Source organism: Lepidothrix coronata, unplaced genomic scaffold (genome assembly GCF_001604755.1).
Source record: "Lepidothrix coronata isolate B3197 unplaced genomic scaffold, Lepidothrix_coronata-1.0 Scaffold209, whole genome shotgun sequence".
NCBI classification, from domain to species: domain Eukaryota; kingdom Metazoa; phylum Chordata; class Aves; order Passeriformes; family Pipridae; genus Lepidothrix; species Lepidothrix coronata.
In genome coordinates, this window is record NW_016690389.1 from 37135 (window position 1) to 54680 (window position 17546).

General features: G+C 37.3%; 2 protein-coding genes across 10 annotated transcripts in view; both read right to left on the bottom strand.

The window, feature by feature from the left end:
- The window catches only part of ASPM (abnormal spindle microtubule assembly), a 27995-nt gene extending 23731 nt beyond the window's left edge, over nucleotides 1-4264 (bottom strand). For both annotated transcript variants that reach the window (XR_001877716.1, XM_017832950.1), the window contains exons 1-3: nucleotides 3967-4264; nucleotides 2526-2669; nucleotides 53-1406 (exon numbers count right to left, since the gene is read on the bottom strand). Coding sequence is in view for 1 of the 2 variants with exons in the window: in XM_017832950.1 (XP_017688439.1) it covers nucleotides 53-1406; nucleotides 2526-2669; nucleotides 3967-4257 (1789 nt within the window). In the remaining variant the exon portion in view is untranslated. The remainder of the gene's footprint in view (nucleotides 1-52; nucleotides 1407-2525; nucleotides 2670-3966) is intronic.
- Nucleotides 4265-4521: 257 nt separating this feature from the next.
- ZBTB41 (zinc finger and BTB domain containing 41) overlaps nucleotides 4522-17546 on the bottom strand; it is a 55568-nt gene continuing 42543 nt past the window's right edge. For all 8 annotated transcript variants that reach the window (XM_017832914.1, XM_017832916.1, XM_017832909.1 and 5 more), the window contains 7 exons: nucleotides 15178-15325; nucleotides 14352-14481; nucleotides 13894-13989; nucleotides 13263-13369; nucleotides 11696-11801; nucleotides 10585-10673; nucleotides 4522-9826 (listed from right to left, as the gene is read on the bottom strand). In XM_017832914.1, the coding sequence (XP_017688403.1) occupies nucleotides 9183-9826; nucleotides 10585-10673; nucleotides 11696-11801; nucleotides 13263-13369; nucleotides 13894-13989; nucleotides 14352-14481; nucleotides 15178-15325 (1320 nt within the window). In that variant the 3' untranslated portion in view covers nucleotides 4522-9182. The remainder of the gene's footprint in view (nucleotides 9827-10584; nucleotides 10674-11695; nucleotides 11802-13262; nucleotides 13370-13893; nucleotides 13990-14351; nucleotides 14482-15177; nucleotides 15326-17546) is intronic.

Consider the following 17546-nt stretch of genomic DNA (forward strand, 5'->3'; position numbering starts at 1 on the left):
CATAATCAAAGGCATCTTTCAAAAAATGGTAAATGAAAGAAATACTGCTCACTCGCTTTCTTTCTCTGCCCTGTTTTCTCTCGGTTTGTGGGTTTGAAGGCTGATGGTCTCACAGTCGTATGTGTCTGATTGCCCGTGCTAGATGTAAGAGCTCTTTTTCTTTCCACTTCTTCCACATACACTGGAGCTGTGACTCTACTATTTTCTACATAGGTTTCACTTTTCCTCTTACGACACGAAGAAGTTGATCCAGTAGGAGATGAATTTACTTTTTCGTTGTGACACTTACTTTCAGCTGAAATGGGACCTGCAACTGGCAGGTGTTTAGATATTTCTGCTTCTGTACGTACAGGCACCACATTAGCACATTCTATTATTGCTTTATTAAGGCATTTTTTAGATTTTGGCTGGCAGGCTTCCGCTCTCGTTTCTTCAGTAGCACCAGGCTTACTTTTTATGACAGTGGCAGAAAGAATTGGACGTTTTTTTGTTTGTTCTCTCCGAGAAGAATTATCAGTCTGAGGTTCCTCTGCAGAACGAGAACTGCAGTGATTTTCTTTGGGTTTATCATCATGAAGTGATGTTACATTATGCATCTCAAAGACTTCATGTAAGTTGTGTTCTATGCAAACATGAGTTTCTGTCTCTACATCTCCATCCTTTCTCCATTTTGAGGGTAGAAATCTCTTTACCACATAAGTCTCTGTGGTAGATGATATTAATGCTGCCTCAGGTTTAGGAGTCTTTGATTCCTTATCTGACAAACTGTCTTTCACAAATTGCTCAGGTGACAGAATTGTAAAAGGCTGCTCTATTGTGTCTATATCCACTTGATAATTCCCATTTACAAAAGCATCTGGACTTAAAATCCTCCTTGTACTTAAAGCAGGTGCAGATGCTGAGTGTTCTGGAGTGCAAACTGGTGAGAGTGTACAATTAAGAACTTCTGCATTGTCTGAAATTGGTAATTGTGCTAATCCAGCAGAACTGTAGACGCTTTCAGATTGCAATTCGTTGTGCTCATTAACACATCTCTTGACATTATGGTTGTCTATCTGAGGCAATAATTCCTCATTTACAGAGGCAGCAATATCTGCAAATGTAGTAGATCTTCTCATTGCAAGGGGTGTGCTAACAGTACCACGATGTTCCTCTGGCACTGGTGCAATAGGAGATGGAGGTAATTGATTTTCTGACCCAAGAAGAGTGGCATTTCCTGGGGACATATTATTTTGCACTGTGCTCTGATTTTCACATGCCTGAAGTGGATGTCTAAGTCTATCCACCTTCTGAGAAACTTGAAATGTTTTATCAACATTTTTTATTTCTGAAGTACTCTTTGTAACTTTTATTGCAGCAGAGGTTTCTGAAGAGTTTTTCTTTTTTAATTTATCCCAAAGACTCCTCTGAAAAAGAACCATAAATAAAAGTTAGTGTGCTGACTTCCTAAATACTTCTATGTGTAAAAGTGAACATTACTAGCATATTTATTCAAAGTTTAAAAGAGATAGACAACAGGTTAGCAAAGGCATATAGTGCTTTTGGAAAACTCCACAAGAGTATGGCGTAATAAACACTTGAAGAAAAGCACCAAGATCAGTGTTTACAAAGCCATAGTGTTGTCTACTCTCTTATATGGTTCCGAGTCATGGGTCATCTACCGCCACCACCTACGTCTCCTACAACGCTTCCATCAACTCTGCCTCCGTTCAATCTTAAACATCCACTGGTCAGATTATGTGACCAATACATCTGTTCTAGAGCAAGCAGCTGTCACAAGTACTGAAGCCATGTTACTGAGAACACAGCTGCGATGGGCAGGGCACGTCTCCAGGATGAAGGACCACCGCCTCCCTAAGATCCTGCTCTATGGTGAACTTGCCACTGGCTGCCGCATGAGAGGAGCCCCGAAGAGAAGATACAAGGACTCCCTGAAACAACATCTCAGCCTTGGCCATATTGATCAACACAACTGGTCTACTCTGGCCTCAAATCGGGAGGCCTGGAGACACACCATCTATAACGCAGCTGTCTCCTTCGAGAACACACGCAGGATCACTCTCAAGGAAAAAAGGCAACGCAGAAAGAACCGAAAATTGCAGAATACACCATCTAAGGAGTCTTTCTGCTGTGCCTTTTGCAATCGGATATGTCTGTCACGTATTGGCCTCATAAGCCACCAGCGTGCCTGTAGCAAATGTGGATAGAGCCTTCCCAAATCTTCGTTCGCGAAGCCTCGCCATGATGAAAAATACTATAAAAAGAACACCCAATACAAAATTCACAATATGTTATTTCCAGCCTTGAAAGCAGTTTATTTGGTCATGTTTTAGTTTTATTCTCTAAGCTGTAATACATCAGCACCTACTTTCCAATCCAGCGGAAAAAAACTGAGAACAATGGGCATTTCCACAGACAGCATTATTTATCAATTTTTAATTCTCCTTCACTGAATTTTCTAGTAATAAAAACAATATCTGTGTCAGCTATGCCAAAGTAACAGAATTAAGACACCATAAACTCACCTTTTTCTTTGGGGGCTGCTCAGCAGCACCGAGGAGCACAGCTTGGTGTTTTACAATGCCATTAACAACAAAAGTTACCAGCTCTCTGACTTTTCCTTCTTCTAATGGTGTCCATGTCACAGAAACAAAGATTCTTTGTCCTGACTATTAGAGAAAAAGAAATGTTCAGTACCTAGCATTTAGGTACACTTACATAACACTGAAGATCAAGTAATCAAAAGAGGAGCAATATATAGAAGTAACATATATTTTGACAACATGAAATGATACACAACTGTTAAATGTTTAAATACCAGTTTTCCCCCTCTGACATGTAAATTTAAGCAATCACTATCAAAAATGTCATATAACTAAAAGGACATATGTCTCTTAGTGAAACTACAGTGGAGAACAAGCAAGAATATGAATAAATATAACACATAGAAAGACAAGATTTGAGTAAAGGTAAGTAGAAGAAACTACATAATTTTTTGCATATATTAACCAAATAAGTCCTCTAGAGTAATTCTGAGAGAATTATAGTGGGACTAGTAATCAGAGGTTAATTTTGAGGACTTTAGCTGGCCCAAAATAGAAGTGTCAAATTTTTTAGTCAAATGACGTGCAAAAATGAGATTTGAGATACAAGCTCTTTGAATAAAAAATAAATAAAGACACTGCAAATGATCAAGGACCTTACTATTCATTAATTACTACAGGAACCTGTTACTTAAAAATTCATACCAAGACTCCAGCCTGGTTTTATAAACCCATTATTGCAAGAGATCTCCAAAGCGTTTCTTCCTCTCTCACAGACTCTGGACACCTAGGTGACTGTAGGTATATGTTTGTCTAAACTGTCCTTTTAAACACTGGCACTGATTGGACTAACCACATAAATATTTACGATGAGAATCGTAAATATTTATTCCTAGCTTAAGCCTGCTTTGCTCTCTATTGTGTCATTTAATTAATGTGCAGAACAGTGTATTAGCATCCTCTTCAAAAGCTCTCTCAGCCTTTTTCCTAAACATATATCCTCCAACTTTTTGACAGGTCACTGTTTAAGCACCTCTAATTCTTCCGTCTCTGTTTTTAAAACCAGATTCCCGGAGAACAGTTAATTTCACTTTGTTTTTCGCACCTTGCCGCACACATCCCTCTACTGAGCCGGGAGGCAACGCCTTCGCAGCCTTGACAGCCCCCCCTGGCTCCGAGGGTTTGGACTCCTTTGGGGCGAACCGCGGGACACGATCGCGGCACCCACAGCCACCACCCACACCGCCACCTATAGCGGGGCGCAGCTTTCGGGTACCGGCTGCCCAAAAACCCAGGAGAAGCGGGGATCCCCCCGGGGGCAGGACACGCGGCAACCGGTGCCTGCCCCGCTCCTCCCTCGCCCCTCGCAGGGCACCGCCCGGGATCCCCCCGCGTGTCCCCGCTCAGACACCCGGCCCCGCACCTGCACAGCGAAGCGGCGATGCTCGATGCTGAAGCCCTTGGCCGGGAAGCGCTCGACCACCACGTCGGTGTGCTCCTCGTTGGGGTTGTCGACTCCCAGCAGGAGCGTGCGGGAAGCGCCCACCCGCAGGCGGCCGAAGCTGAGGAAGGGCGGCCGGGAGAAGTGGCTCAGGACCAGCACGGCTGGGCCCTCGTCCGCGTCCTCCTCGGAGCCCCATCGTCGCCGCCGCCCGGGGTTGGCGGCGGGGCTGCACTCCCAGCGCGCCGCTGACGGGACGGAGCCCGCGGCCATGGCCGGGCAGCGGCTCCCGCACAGGCCGCGCTGCGCCAACCGCCGCGCCCGCCGCGCCCCGCCCTCTGGCTTCTCCGCCAATCAGCGCCCGGCGCTTCATTTAAACGCCCGAGCTCGCGGCGCACGGCCCGTGAGGGCTCAGTGGGGCTGCGAGATCAAATAACAAAACAACGGGCTTTGGCGAAGCTCCATGCCCCGGAGATCTCTTCACATTAAAAAAAACCAACCACCAACTAATAAATCAAGCAAAACCAAGTTGTCGGCTTTTTTTTCCTAAATAAATTTAATTTACAAAATATTTTAAAATCAAAAGCAGAATGAGACGCACAAATTTGATCAAAACATCGCCTCGTCTGTTTCTCTTTCATAAGCTTTAAAATTGAGAGGCATACAGAGTACTGTGTTTCCATGCTGTTTAAAAAGAGAAAAAGGTTGGGCAAAAATTAACTTATCGCAAGCAGCCCTGCAGTAAATCCTGTGAAGCACACAATGTTAAGACAAAAGAACTTTACTTTTCCATAGCAAACAAAATTACACATAGGACTGAGTACTTCTACATTTACAGTACACTTCCTAGCTTTTCCTTACAGCAAAGGATTTCCCCTAAAAAGACAACTTTAAAGACTCCCATCTAAAATACCAACCTGTACAGATCACATTTAAAACACATTATCTCATATACCAGTGACAAAATATTGAGTTCTTTTCACCTTATTCTTTCATATAAAAGGACCAACATTTAAACATGATCCAAATGGTTATGGGGGTTCAAAAAAATTTTGCCATTTTTACCTTTAATCCATCAAATAATTTTAAACCAAAACATTTCTTATGAACCATGAAAAAGACCGTATAAGGGCTTAAGCAAAATGACTGCCCCGCATTACATTCTGCCAGTGACATTCTTCAATGCACACGATGAAACAACCAAATCACTGAGACCGTATTGTAGAGAAAGATCCCACGTGACAGCAGTCACAAGGACCTACAGATAAATGCACTCTATTTCCCTTTAGCTTCAGGCATATGGGGAACACACTCTGCATCAGGTAGGCATGTTATGTTCAATATTTCACATCTTTTATATTCTCAGGAAAAAAACCCATATTCATCTACAACAGCCTTCTCAGAATTCATTCATAATTCTACATTCATGAACTCCTACACAGGAATTATTTTAAATTTAAAAATTTGAGGGTTACTTATTTCATTTATTCCTTAGCAGTCCATAACACATTTCATGTTCAATCAAGCACATTGTGAGGTGACTCCTTGGAAGCATTCTTCAGTTCTGGATACTCTTTGACATTCATTACTAGGGAAAGGAGCTTAGCTCTTTGATGATACCAAATAAATCTTTTGTCATCATGGTCTGGCACAACCCATCTTTAAAAACAACTACCCAAATTATAGTCCAGACTAAAGTAGCACTATAGTTTTAAGGAAACCACAGCCTTACAGAAGATATATCATCACCATTACAATGACTGATGTTCAGCGTGAAAAGAATCCATGAGAGACATACCTTTGTAAGAAAAGTGTCAGTGCTCAAATAAATAAACTGAACATAAAATTCACTAAAAGAATTAAAGGCAGTAACCCAGAAATTTGTATAGCAAAAAATAGAGAATTCAATGTTTAAACAGAATGAGTGCAACAAGTTCTCAGAACCACACACAGTTTGGAGTACCAACATGGACTCACTCTTCTTTCCAAAGATCAGCATGTGGTAAAGACCAACTTTTTGCAATGTGCCACTAATCATCCTTTAGAAATATTTTTAAGAGACACCTCCTTCTTCCTTCTTTGGCAATAAATGCTCAACTGAGCCAATGACTGCCAGATAAAACATAGCCTTTGTTGTAAATGCATCCTCCAGATCAACAGGACATGCATTCTCCCATGAGTACACAGACATATTAAAATGGAGGTGTCAGACATTAAGGAGTTTTGACCCAGGCAGCTGCAAGGTGCAGATCTCTGCTCTTCAACTCAGTCCTCTTAAGAACTATCCTCCATCAAGCTGAAACAAGATACTTCCACCTACCAAACGAAGTACCAGTCCATGAAAATTTGCTTATATATGAATTTTAAATAGATGTAAAGCCATAAGAATTATAGCTCATGATATTAAATAAAAATAAAAACTATGTATCTAACACATAAGCTTTCCTATTTTCTTTCACTGTCAACTGGCAATGATCCAGCCTGACCAGCAGGTAAAAACACTAACTACTAGGGTTATCTGCAAACAAAAGAATACCAAAGAACTAGCAGGTCATTTTTTCCAGGAATGACTAGTAATTCTGGTCACCCAAACAAAGAGAGCGCTCGTTTTTCTGAAAAACGAGTCCTTTTATAGTCCGGTTCTTGTTGGGCACCCAAGAACATGAAGCCCTTTGGAAGTTATTGACCTTAATGTTTTCTGAATAAACAACTGAACTAGAGAAAAAGCCATTATTCAGAATATATATAAAAGGCACAAATATGAAAGAATTTTTAAAAGGACATTATCAAGTAAACACGACCCAATTTCCATTTTCAGATTTTCCTGGAGTGCCTTCCAAACAGACTGGACTTTAAAAGAAACAATCAGTTACCGACTATTCTTAAGCCACTGTTTTGTCAAAATCCTACAATACTTTTTTCTACTGTAGGACAGAAAAGACAAGAAATAACAAAGAGTTAGACTTTTTAGTCTGAGCACTGCACTGACAGCATTGATGTTGGGTTATTTTTAACAGTACAATTACAAATGCATTAGAAACCATGTTCCATGTGCACATGCGATAATATGAATACGATACACACACGTCGACTTGAAAACTTCACATAAAACAGCCATTTTCAAGCCATGGAGTGTAAAGACGACAGAAACAGTTTTATTTTGAAAGAAGATGAAGGCGGAGTTAGAAAGCAGGAAGGGTAGTACTTGATAGCGTCCTTTCAGAAGGTGGCATTCAATGGCCTTGTTATTGCTGTGTACTTGCTAGTCGTCAGCTTCTTACCATATATATTTACAGCATGTCAGTCTGAACATTCCCAGAGCACAGCTCTAAATTTTGCTTTAGAGATACAAAGACAGAACAGTTAAACATATGTAGTCCTGTTTTAGAAACTAAACTTTTAAAGTTTAGGACTTCTATTGTGCTTCTTTGGCTAAGTCCTATTTAAATATTGATAACACAATTCTATAACTCTGCCACTATTTAACAGCTAACAGAAATCTTTGGTGTGTTTAGGTTAAGAATCCATTAGGGTATAAGCTTCAAAACATGAACATTCAGGCAGTTCTGGCCCCTCTCCTGCAAACTGCTCCATACTGAAGTAGATGAGGATTAACAGAATTTAACACCAAAGTATCTGAATATGATTGAAAATGATCCACACCACTTGAGAGTTTGTAGAACTGTGATGACAAGAGAGCTCTTCACCACAGCTCACTTATGTTCAGGTCATTGAATAAATTTAACACTTACAATTATACATATAAGTCCAGTTTCCCATTTTAAAGGTTATTTGAGATAATAATTTATGACTAGGGAAAGCTGGGGGGAAATTTGAATCTTAATTCTCATCTTAATGAGAATTCGATGTAATTCTTGCGAGTAATTATGAAATTACTTCAGATACTTTCTTTGGCATCATATTCACCAAAAAAACCCCAGAACAATTATTTTTAAAGAAGGCTTAAAATAGAAAGCTTGATGAGGTTAAATTATACTAGATTTCATGGTAACACCAAACTTGTAGTTCAAAATGGTTCTTTTGGAAAAAACCCCTTATGTTTAGTAAATAAAAAGCTAAAAATAATTAGATATAAAATACTCTCAAGAGTTTGACTTTGGTTTTATAAACACAGTACAAGAAAGTGAGAAACAAAACAATTTAATTAGCAACTCACAAGATATTTATAATTACTGATTAATTGTTTTTTCTTAAATAGAAATTGAGTACTGTTTTGGAACAGTCTTTAAATTTCTCCTCTATCAGATAACCTGAAAATGGGCATGTTAATGTGGGACTCTGGTTATGACTTATGCTCTAACAAGGATGAACCATGTCAACCCTTCATGACTGTTCATAGATTAAAATGACCTTGCAAATACTTCCTTTTCTTTCAAAGTCAGAGTGTGGGGTACACTTTATAAGACAAACAAGATTGAAAAAGCAAGAAAAAATGCATATAAAATTATATAGAACTAAGTGTAGAAAATTAGACAATACCATTGTCTAGATCTTCCCACATTATTCAATATTAGAGATCAAGGAAGAACTAAGAGGCCAAATTTAGGCAGCCTAACTGTACTCAGGGGGTCATCAAACACCCTGTTTAGTGTCTTCATAAAATATCACAGAATCCCTTTTCAGAAGAACCTAAAGCCTGTGTTCACTGGCTAGGCTTCAGAGTCCACGTGACTTTAAAACCCTCCAAAAATGCCTGAGGGTTCAAGTAAAATTATATATTAATTTCTGTGTGAAACATAATTCAAAGTTTCTGTTTTATAGCCCTGTCTGCCCTTACAAATTTTAATGAATTTGATATAGTCCTTATTCTTTCAGAATGCTTTCTATTACACTTAAAACATTAACTTAAAGTGAGATGCAGAAAGGCAATTTTTTTAAATTAATAGCCAGATATGTAATGACATTTCTCAGCCACTATCCTTAAAAGATATTTAAGAGCATTATTTTTAAAAGACCATCTATAAGATTCTTAAAAACTCTTAAAATCACAAGAAACACTCTTTCAGTATGCATTAAAATGTGCCTAAATATTCAAATATTATGTAAACAAATTGTTTCTCCAAAACTATGCAGAAGACTTATGAGTCCAAATAAAATATAAAATATAAATCTTCGTTGCCATATCAGCCTTCTGGTGGCTAATGACCTAGTAAATTAGGTGGAATGTTACGGTCTGATCACGAATGTTCATTGTTTGAAATATTCTGTACAGTAGGAGTTGTATCTAGCCCCAGTAAAGTTCCAAGATATGACTGGTCTCTGGGATCCAACATTTGCTCAGGCCTTACAGGATGAACAATATTTGCAGGTTGTGGAGTAAGAGTGTATTTCTCTAGAAATGCCAGATCTGTGGCTCGTTGATACTCTGCCTGCTCAGGCTGTGGAGGCAGGATGCTGTGTGACTGAGCAGGATGCTGCACCAGGTCTGCTTGTGGGTCAGACATCGGAACTGGTACCAGAGTCACAGGCACACACACTTCCGTGGATACATTCTGTAGCAAAGTTTTGGCTTCAGATTGATATGCTTTGGACTGCTCCACAAATTGTTTAGCCTCAGTTTGGTACACTTTGTCATCAGAGGTGTACTGCACTGGTAAGGAGACCAGCTTTTCCTCTGGAGAAGATGCCAATGCCTCTTCTGCAGCCTTTGATCCATGAACATGATCAATATGATATTTCAGCTTGTCTTTTCGCTTAAATGTTGCATTGCAGTGTTGGCAATTAAAAGGTCGAGCATCTGAATGAATAACCATGTGTTTCGTTAATGTCTTCTTAATTCTAAAAGACTGATTACAGATTTGACATTTGTAGGGTTTCTCACCTGAAAAGACAGAGAAGTAAAAATTAGTTACTCTGAGTAACACCAAATCACACATAAATATGCAAATACCTACATGGATTATGGTATAGAGACCTAGTATAAAACAATTTTACTGAAAACAAAGAGTGTATGTTTAGCATCAGTTTTGGAATCAAGGGAGCCATCAGAAGTTTGTTTACAAGTTACATTGACATACTCTTCTCTTTACATACAGTTGTCTCAATACTTTGGATTTATGTTAGAATATAAACAAAAATAAAAAGAACAGTCTTTAAACTGTTATGATACTGGTATTAAATGATCTCAGTTTGTATTTCTATATATTTCAAAAGGACAATGATTTTCCTAAACACAAGGCAGGAAAAACAAAGTAAAACAGAAAGGACATAAAGCTTTCCAAAGGGATTTCAAATCCTTGTTTAGATTACCACTTGAAACATAGTAAGCTCTGGACCACAGAAACATTTAGAAGATCTGGGAAAATTGTGCAAGAACACACACCAGTAAAATAAAGGAGAAGGTGTAGAGAGTGTACTACAAACCTGTGGTGAGGATTATCAGTATTTCAGCTGATACATTCAGAGAGTAGAATTCAGGAATGACCAACATAAGAGAATGAATAAAGTCTTGGTGCTTCCTCCTACTCTTGCCCTGAATGCTCAACAACCACAATGAATTAAATAACTGAATCAACACTGATGCATAAAAATACATTCCTACATGTTTTGTGGTTTAGTTGGAGTTTGTTTTATTTTTACCTGAATGTGTCCTAAAATGCATTTCCAAACTTGATTTCCCTTTAAAAACTTTCTTACAGACTTCACACTGGTGAAATGTTGCTTTATATCTTTAAAGAAGAAAAGACATTTCATGTTAGATGCTTTTTTTTGTAATCAACCAACAATAAAACTTGTGCACAGTCCTTTCTGAAATCTTTAACTGCAAAATAGCTAAATATCAAAGTTTCAAAATTTCCTCACTTATGTTTCTATTTCTTGGCATCTACATACCAATAAGGTCAATTAGATATCTTTTAATATTAAATCTTATTCTCTAGGATGGCACTTCAGTATTCAAAGAGCAAAAGCCACTAGAACTTTTTTTCTGACTCCAAAAATACCCTTAAGTACCATTTTTGCTCAACATCCACAAGAAGCTTTTACTTTGGTAGGAATAGGCCATAAATAAGGTTCTAGGAATGGCAGAATTTCTAGGTAGGCTACTGCCTACTGAGGAAAAAAAAGAAGAGAACAAACAGACAATGTGTTATACTTTTATACAGACACATCTACAATGGCTTCTCCACAACACTAATGAATACTAACAGTTAAAACACGTAATTTGAAAAACAACTAGGTCTGTTTATTTCAAGTCTCTGAAAGGCTTATATTGAGAGCTCAAGAACTTTAAAACCCTATTGCATTTTCATTTTACAGTCACAACTCAGGTTTCAAAATTTTTACCTACTTTCAGAGCCACTAATCTGCTGCCAGCTTCTAAAATACCTTAAGTGTGGCATAATTCTCACAGTGCTTACACGATGACTAATAATTCAGTTTTAACTAGGCTGCAGTGACAATATTACAGCAAACCATCAATTCAGAACAACACTGAGATAGATAATTGACAGATAAAAACTTGATCCTTTTTAACACTTTTATTTAGTTAATTATGCTACAAAGAAAATATCTTGCTTAAATTGTGAAGGTAATTTTCCAATATCCACTTCAAACTGTAATAATGATATCTCTACCACGACTAAGGTAACAGGCATGACAAACAGAGACTACTAGAATTCTGCTCAAACATCTCAACAAAATCACTTACAGTAGAGAAGTATTTATGCAGTTGTAAAAAACCCACACTTACTTCTGCCAAACTTTTTCTCCTAGATGAACACTTTTATAATGAACGGTAAGGTGATCTCTACGGCCAAAACATTTTCCACATTCCTCACACTGATGTGCTTTTTCACCTATAAGGGCAAAATTCAATAAATTTTGGTTTAATCTTTTCGAATTCATTGAATGTCTAAGAGCTTTAATTATAAAATATACAAAAGATTTATGTTCCCAAAGTTCAACCAATCAAGCTCTTCCATAGCTTACCTGGACAAGGATTCTCTGTCATCATAAAACAAAATTCAGGAAGTATGTTGGTTCTACCAGGGTAAGGATTTTTACCACTTGTTATATATGACTAATACATATCATATATGACCATTTGTCATTCCTAAAAAGAAATTCATGTTCAAGTCAAGAGACACTTCCCCAGGCAGCCACCACATGAGAGGAATGAATGAAGTGAATGACTAGGAATGCACTCCCTTCGTTATGACCTGAAATGTGATAACTTCAATAATTCAGCTGTTTTAAAAGAGAAGCTTATTGAAACATACCAATGATTTTCAGCTACTGATTTTTGGAACTTAAAATTACACCACAGTATTTATCTTTTTAATTATCCTGATTTACATAGTTACCTTTTCCTTTTATGCTGCTGTTTAAAAGTATCCTGATTCTTTTGAGTCATCTTGAGATCTTCTACAAAGTGGCAGAATATTTCTTCTCGTGTAAGTAGGAGGAGTGTGGACAGTCAAAGAATGTAACTTTCTAGAGGGGGAAAAGCAAATAGAGCAGAAAAGAGGATTTTTTTTTTTTTTTGGTACTTGGAGTTTTCAAAGATTTCTTTATTTGATAGCAGACACGATTTCAAATACCAAAATAGAAGCTGTCCTTCAAATAAAGGCTTGGGAAGTTTAGACTCTGATCACTTTCATATTTTCATGCTGCCTAACAGTATTTTGCCTCCTAGAAGGCCATATTCCCTCTGGATCCTGTTCTGAAAAAGTCACTGGTGAATCTTTGCTCTTCCTATATATTTGATAACCTTTCTGCTCGCAGTGCAACAGATTTTTTTTTCTTTCTCCTGATCATCCCCATCTGGCTGTTCTCAGGGCTGACTTCCTCAGTCTTCCTTCCTTCCCTCTGTCCCATAACAGAGACTTAGAAACACCTCTTTGATGTTCTTACATTAAAGTGATCAGCGTACAAACTTTGACAGAGACTGTGACAGCTTCTTCTATATTGTGGTAACAATGTTTCACGCAATTGCTATTAAAAAAAAGAAATCTGAACTCATAAAAAAATCCTCCTTTTTCACTATTGCTTTTTTATTTATTATTTTTAAAGCAACTCACTGTTACATGTTTTTGACTGTCCCTCGGCTTTCTATGTTAACATGGAGGAAATACTTGGTTTTTAAACCTTGAAAACATGTAAGATTAACCCTACTTAGTTGTCCTTAAAAATAGTGAGAGGAACTTTCATAAGGCCTAAACCAATAGAAGTACTGAAAACAAAATCCAAAATTAATTTTCACTTGGTTTTATTTCAAAATAGTAATTTTGAAGACAATCTTCAAAGAAAACACCTACCTGAATGAATTTTTTTGTGTTTTGTTAGATGGTCATGCCGAATAAATGTTTTCCCACATTCTTCACATTCATATCTCTTGTCATCATGGTGGACTCTTAAATGAAGTCTGCATATTGACAGTCGTAAACATAACCAAAAAAATGCAATTTTGTTAACATAATCTGTACTGCTAATGTAGTGCAAAATACCAGAAGAAGCTTCACATAAGTATCAGGAAATAACTTTCAGATGAGGAACACTTAAACTGCTCTTAAAAAGCAAGAGAGAACAGAGCTGAACTCTCAGATGTGTCATTAATTTAGCAGGATACTTTATTGCTCTGCTTACTTTCTCTTTGAATAACAAAGATGCAAAAGTTTAAGTTGTGCAAGAAACTCAAGTTTGACACAGGATTTGTAGGAGACTGTCTGTGTTTAAGCCAGCAATGTATTAAATATTAAATTACTTCTTACAGATTACGAATATATTTTCAATATTTAAATATTTAAATATTTCAATGTTTACTAATGCTCTCAGAGTTCAAATGCACCAAAACACATACAGTACAAAAAATTTTATTGATAACATGAATGCATACATATCAGCAAATAAGCAAAACAGCTTCACAGCTTGTTTAATAAAAATCTGTACCTGTAAGAGCTTCCATGACGAAAACTCTGCCCACAAATACTGCAAAGATGAGGCTTCTCTCCACTGTGAATTCTCAGATGTTCTTTCAAAGTTGTTCTGTTTAACAGTAAAATTTAGGCAGTCAAATTTAATTTTAGGCAACGTCCCTCACATCTTTCCCAAAAAAATGCGAGATGTTTTTGCACAACACAGGGAATTTTAAGTGAAGTGAACGAGAGGTAAGATTTTCTTAATATAATTGTACCTCATAACTAATCACCTACAGTTGTCACCCTTAATTTTAGAGGTGATCAGAAAATCACATGCTACCTTTGGCTCTGACACCACCTTTAAACACACTATCCCTCCGAAATGGTCCCATTTATGTCAAAAACTCAAAGCTAAAACATATTCAAAATCAAAGTATGCTAAATATTTCTCCGTTCTGCTGAAGTTCAAGTAGTCACTCAACTCCTTACCGTTCCCTGACAGATTTTCCACAGATGAAACATGTCCATTTCCTCTTTCCCCCATGAGTACATTCTATATGGCGTTTCAGATTTCCTGTATCATTAAACTGTCGGCCACAAATGTCACAGGGAAAAGGCCCTAGAAGTAGACAGACACACACAGCAGTATTAACTGCCAGCTAAACTAAATAAGATGCACAATCTGGTTACTTGTGAAAACCCTGAAAACTTTACAAACAAAAATTTCGTCTAACAAGTTATTAAAGTTTAGTACAGTCAGCATACTTTAATTAGACTTTGTGCACTTTCTGCTCAGACAAGTTATTTCTAATACCTGGTATTTTGACAAATTTCATTACTGTAAAGCAAAAATTTAGAATTAATAGTCAAAAGTAATTAAGCCCACTTAGACTGCTTGAAAAAACAAATTCCTATTTCTATCAGCAATCTAGTTCCTACCCAGCAGAAATAATTCTTAGTAATAAAAAAGTCTTCAGAATACTTAAGGAGGAAAGGAAAAGGTCTTTTGAAAACTTCAGAAAGAATCTGACTCCATAGTTAAGAACAAAACAGTTTTAAACCCAAAGTAACCTTAAGTCTTCTTCCTCCTCAAAATTTTGACTTTTTTAGGTACAACAGAATGATTCAGAAAGACCGCTGAACAGAAAAGTAAAACCCAACCAACAAAAAAACCCCCAAACAACTCTGCCACAAAACTGGAAGAGAGAACTGGAAAAGGAGGTGGGATGGAAACCAGACTGATCAGAACATACAATAGTGGGGGAAGGTTTTACTTTAAATCTATTGTTTACATGTCAGAAGGAGGTTTCTATACCGAGATGGAATTTTTCTTGATGTTTCAGTCTTGCGAACCGGGATTTAAAATGCTCTTCACAATAGGTACACTTGAAGGGTTTATCCTGAGAGTGAAGGATCATATGCTCTTCTAAATGAGGTCTTCGAGTGAAAGATTTCTTACAAATCTAAAATGATAACACACTTTGTCAAAGATACATCAATTATAACCAGATTTTTTTACCATTCATAAACTCTTAGCAGTTGATTTCATCTGCTCTCTGCACCAATGAAAGATTAAATATGTATTCTTCAAAATCTTACTTGTAAAGCCTTGCAGTGAACATCTGGAGCAATCTGTGTTCTACATAACATAGTGGACTGTACTATATAAATTAGGATGCAGATCTATGGCAGCCTAAATCAAACTACTGCCAACTCCTCCATGCAGTTACAAGTTCCTCTCCCCTCCTTCTTTCTACTGATTCCAGTACTTAACAGATTCTTTTCCTAGGGTGTTTCAATACAGCTCAGCAGAAAATAACCCAATGAAAAAAAAGGCAAATAGCTGTGACTTAGTTTTGGATGCTGAAATGGCTCAGTTGGACTGTGGTAAAAATTGTTGTAGTATAAACTACTGTAGAACTAGAACCATACCTGTTCCTTTATTTCCTCTGGGAAATTCTCTGATAGCAGGTATTAAAGAGAAAATGCCAATACCAACAAAGAAGTATAACTCAAATTATATTTTAGAACTACAGAACCTCCACAGGGCTAAAATTATGTGAGCTTCTCAGTACTGTTTTCAGATTAACCAAAACCCAAATGTACTAGAATTATTAGTAGTGACTGAAGTAAGTATGCAGAACAATTACAGATTTGAAGCCACAGCTCAAATTTAGGCATTTAAACCAGGTATTACAATTTATCATCAGGGTCCTATGCTTCAACATAAATCAACACAGCACTCACTAACTTCACTGTGAAACTCTTGACATTGTTTATAAGAGCTGAATTTAGTACTACCCAAGTCCCATCCATTAAATCCTGCAATCACTTTCTCAGAGGACACCTGAATAAGGAAATCAAAAGCAACAGCTTTATTTGTTTAAAACTCATTAATGTAAAGTATAGGTGTAAGAAAATCCCATACCTGGAGAAAGTATAACAGCCTTCTTACTTTTCTTTACTATTAATACTCTATTGTTTCTGTTAATTTGCTCATATTCCTCAAGGATTAAAGTATGGTCATCAAATCCTGGTGTTCGTACACGGACGACAGCATAAACCAACAACCTGAATGAATCCTGCAGCTTACACCTGTGGCACCTCAGCTCTCAGAACATACCACACAACCTGAAAACAAAGTCACAGCACTGCACCCGAGGGTTCTGTTCAATCTCCAACTGCTATCAAAGCTAAAATTCTAACCCTGCTTTTAATTCAAGTGCATTTTCAAAGGACATGAGCTCTACAAGAGCAGCAGCTCATTTTTTTAATTTCTACTTACAACTGTCAGGAAAAAAAATAAACCCACAAACCATGAAGTGGAGTTTATCAAATCACTCATTTGGGAAGCATTCTTTCCCAGAAGGAACATCAAAAACGTCACATGATTGATTCCCACTATTACAATGTTTCTCTTCTAGTAACAAACACAATCAGTAACATGTTTGCACAATACAACTTCATCTGAAAGTTGGTCAACCATGCAATACCTCCAACCACAGTCCCACCATCAAGAGACTGAACGCTACAAATTCCTACAGTTGGTACCTCCCAATCTCCTACTACATGTTTGTAAGTGCAAGTTCCCAAACAAAGCAAGGTTAGTAATTACATTAGGGCATCTAATATTACAGACATACAGCGGCACACAGCAGTTTGCATAAACAAAACAGCTGCCCCGAAAAACAAAAAGTAAATCAATTCCCTTAAAAAAAAACCCCAAACAACAAAACCCCACATTTGAAACTTTAAAACATTCCTTGGCAGCATACAGATAGAGAATGGAAATTCTACAAACTCCTTTTTAGGCTAGATGTAGTTTCACACATATAAACCTCTCCAGGGGAAAATCAAGCACAGTATTCTATGATTTTACAACTAGACATAAATTTAGTACAAATTTACAACTCTGTTGACATGCATATGTAGCCAAATGAGAAAGTGTTTCATATTTTCCTCACTACTGACAGAACCTTCCTAGAACAGTATCCTTTATAGTCAGTGCTTGATGCACATAATTAACAGGAGAGAAACTACTCTGTTTTAAAAGTATTCATAACACTCAATCATTTGCAAACTGATATATCTGAATAACAGTAATAACTGATCACATTAAAAAATACTGCCTTTAACTATTTTAGAATTCAAATTTATCTACCTGACCAGAGGCTGTATATGCAG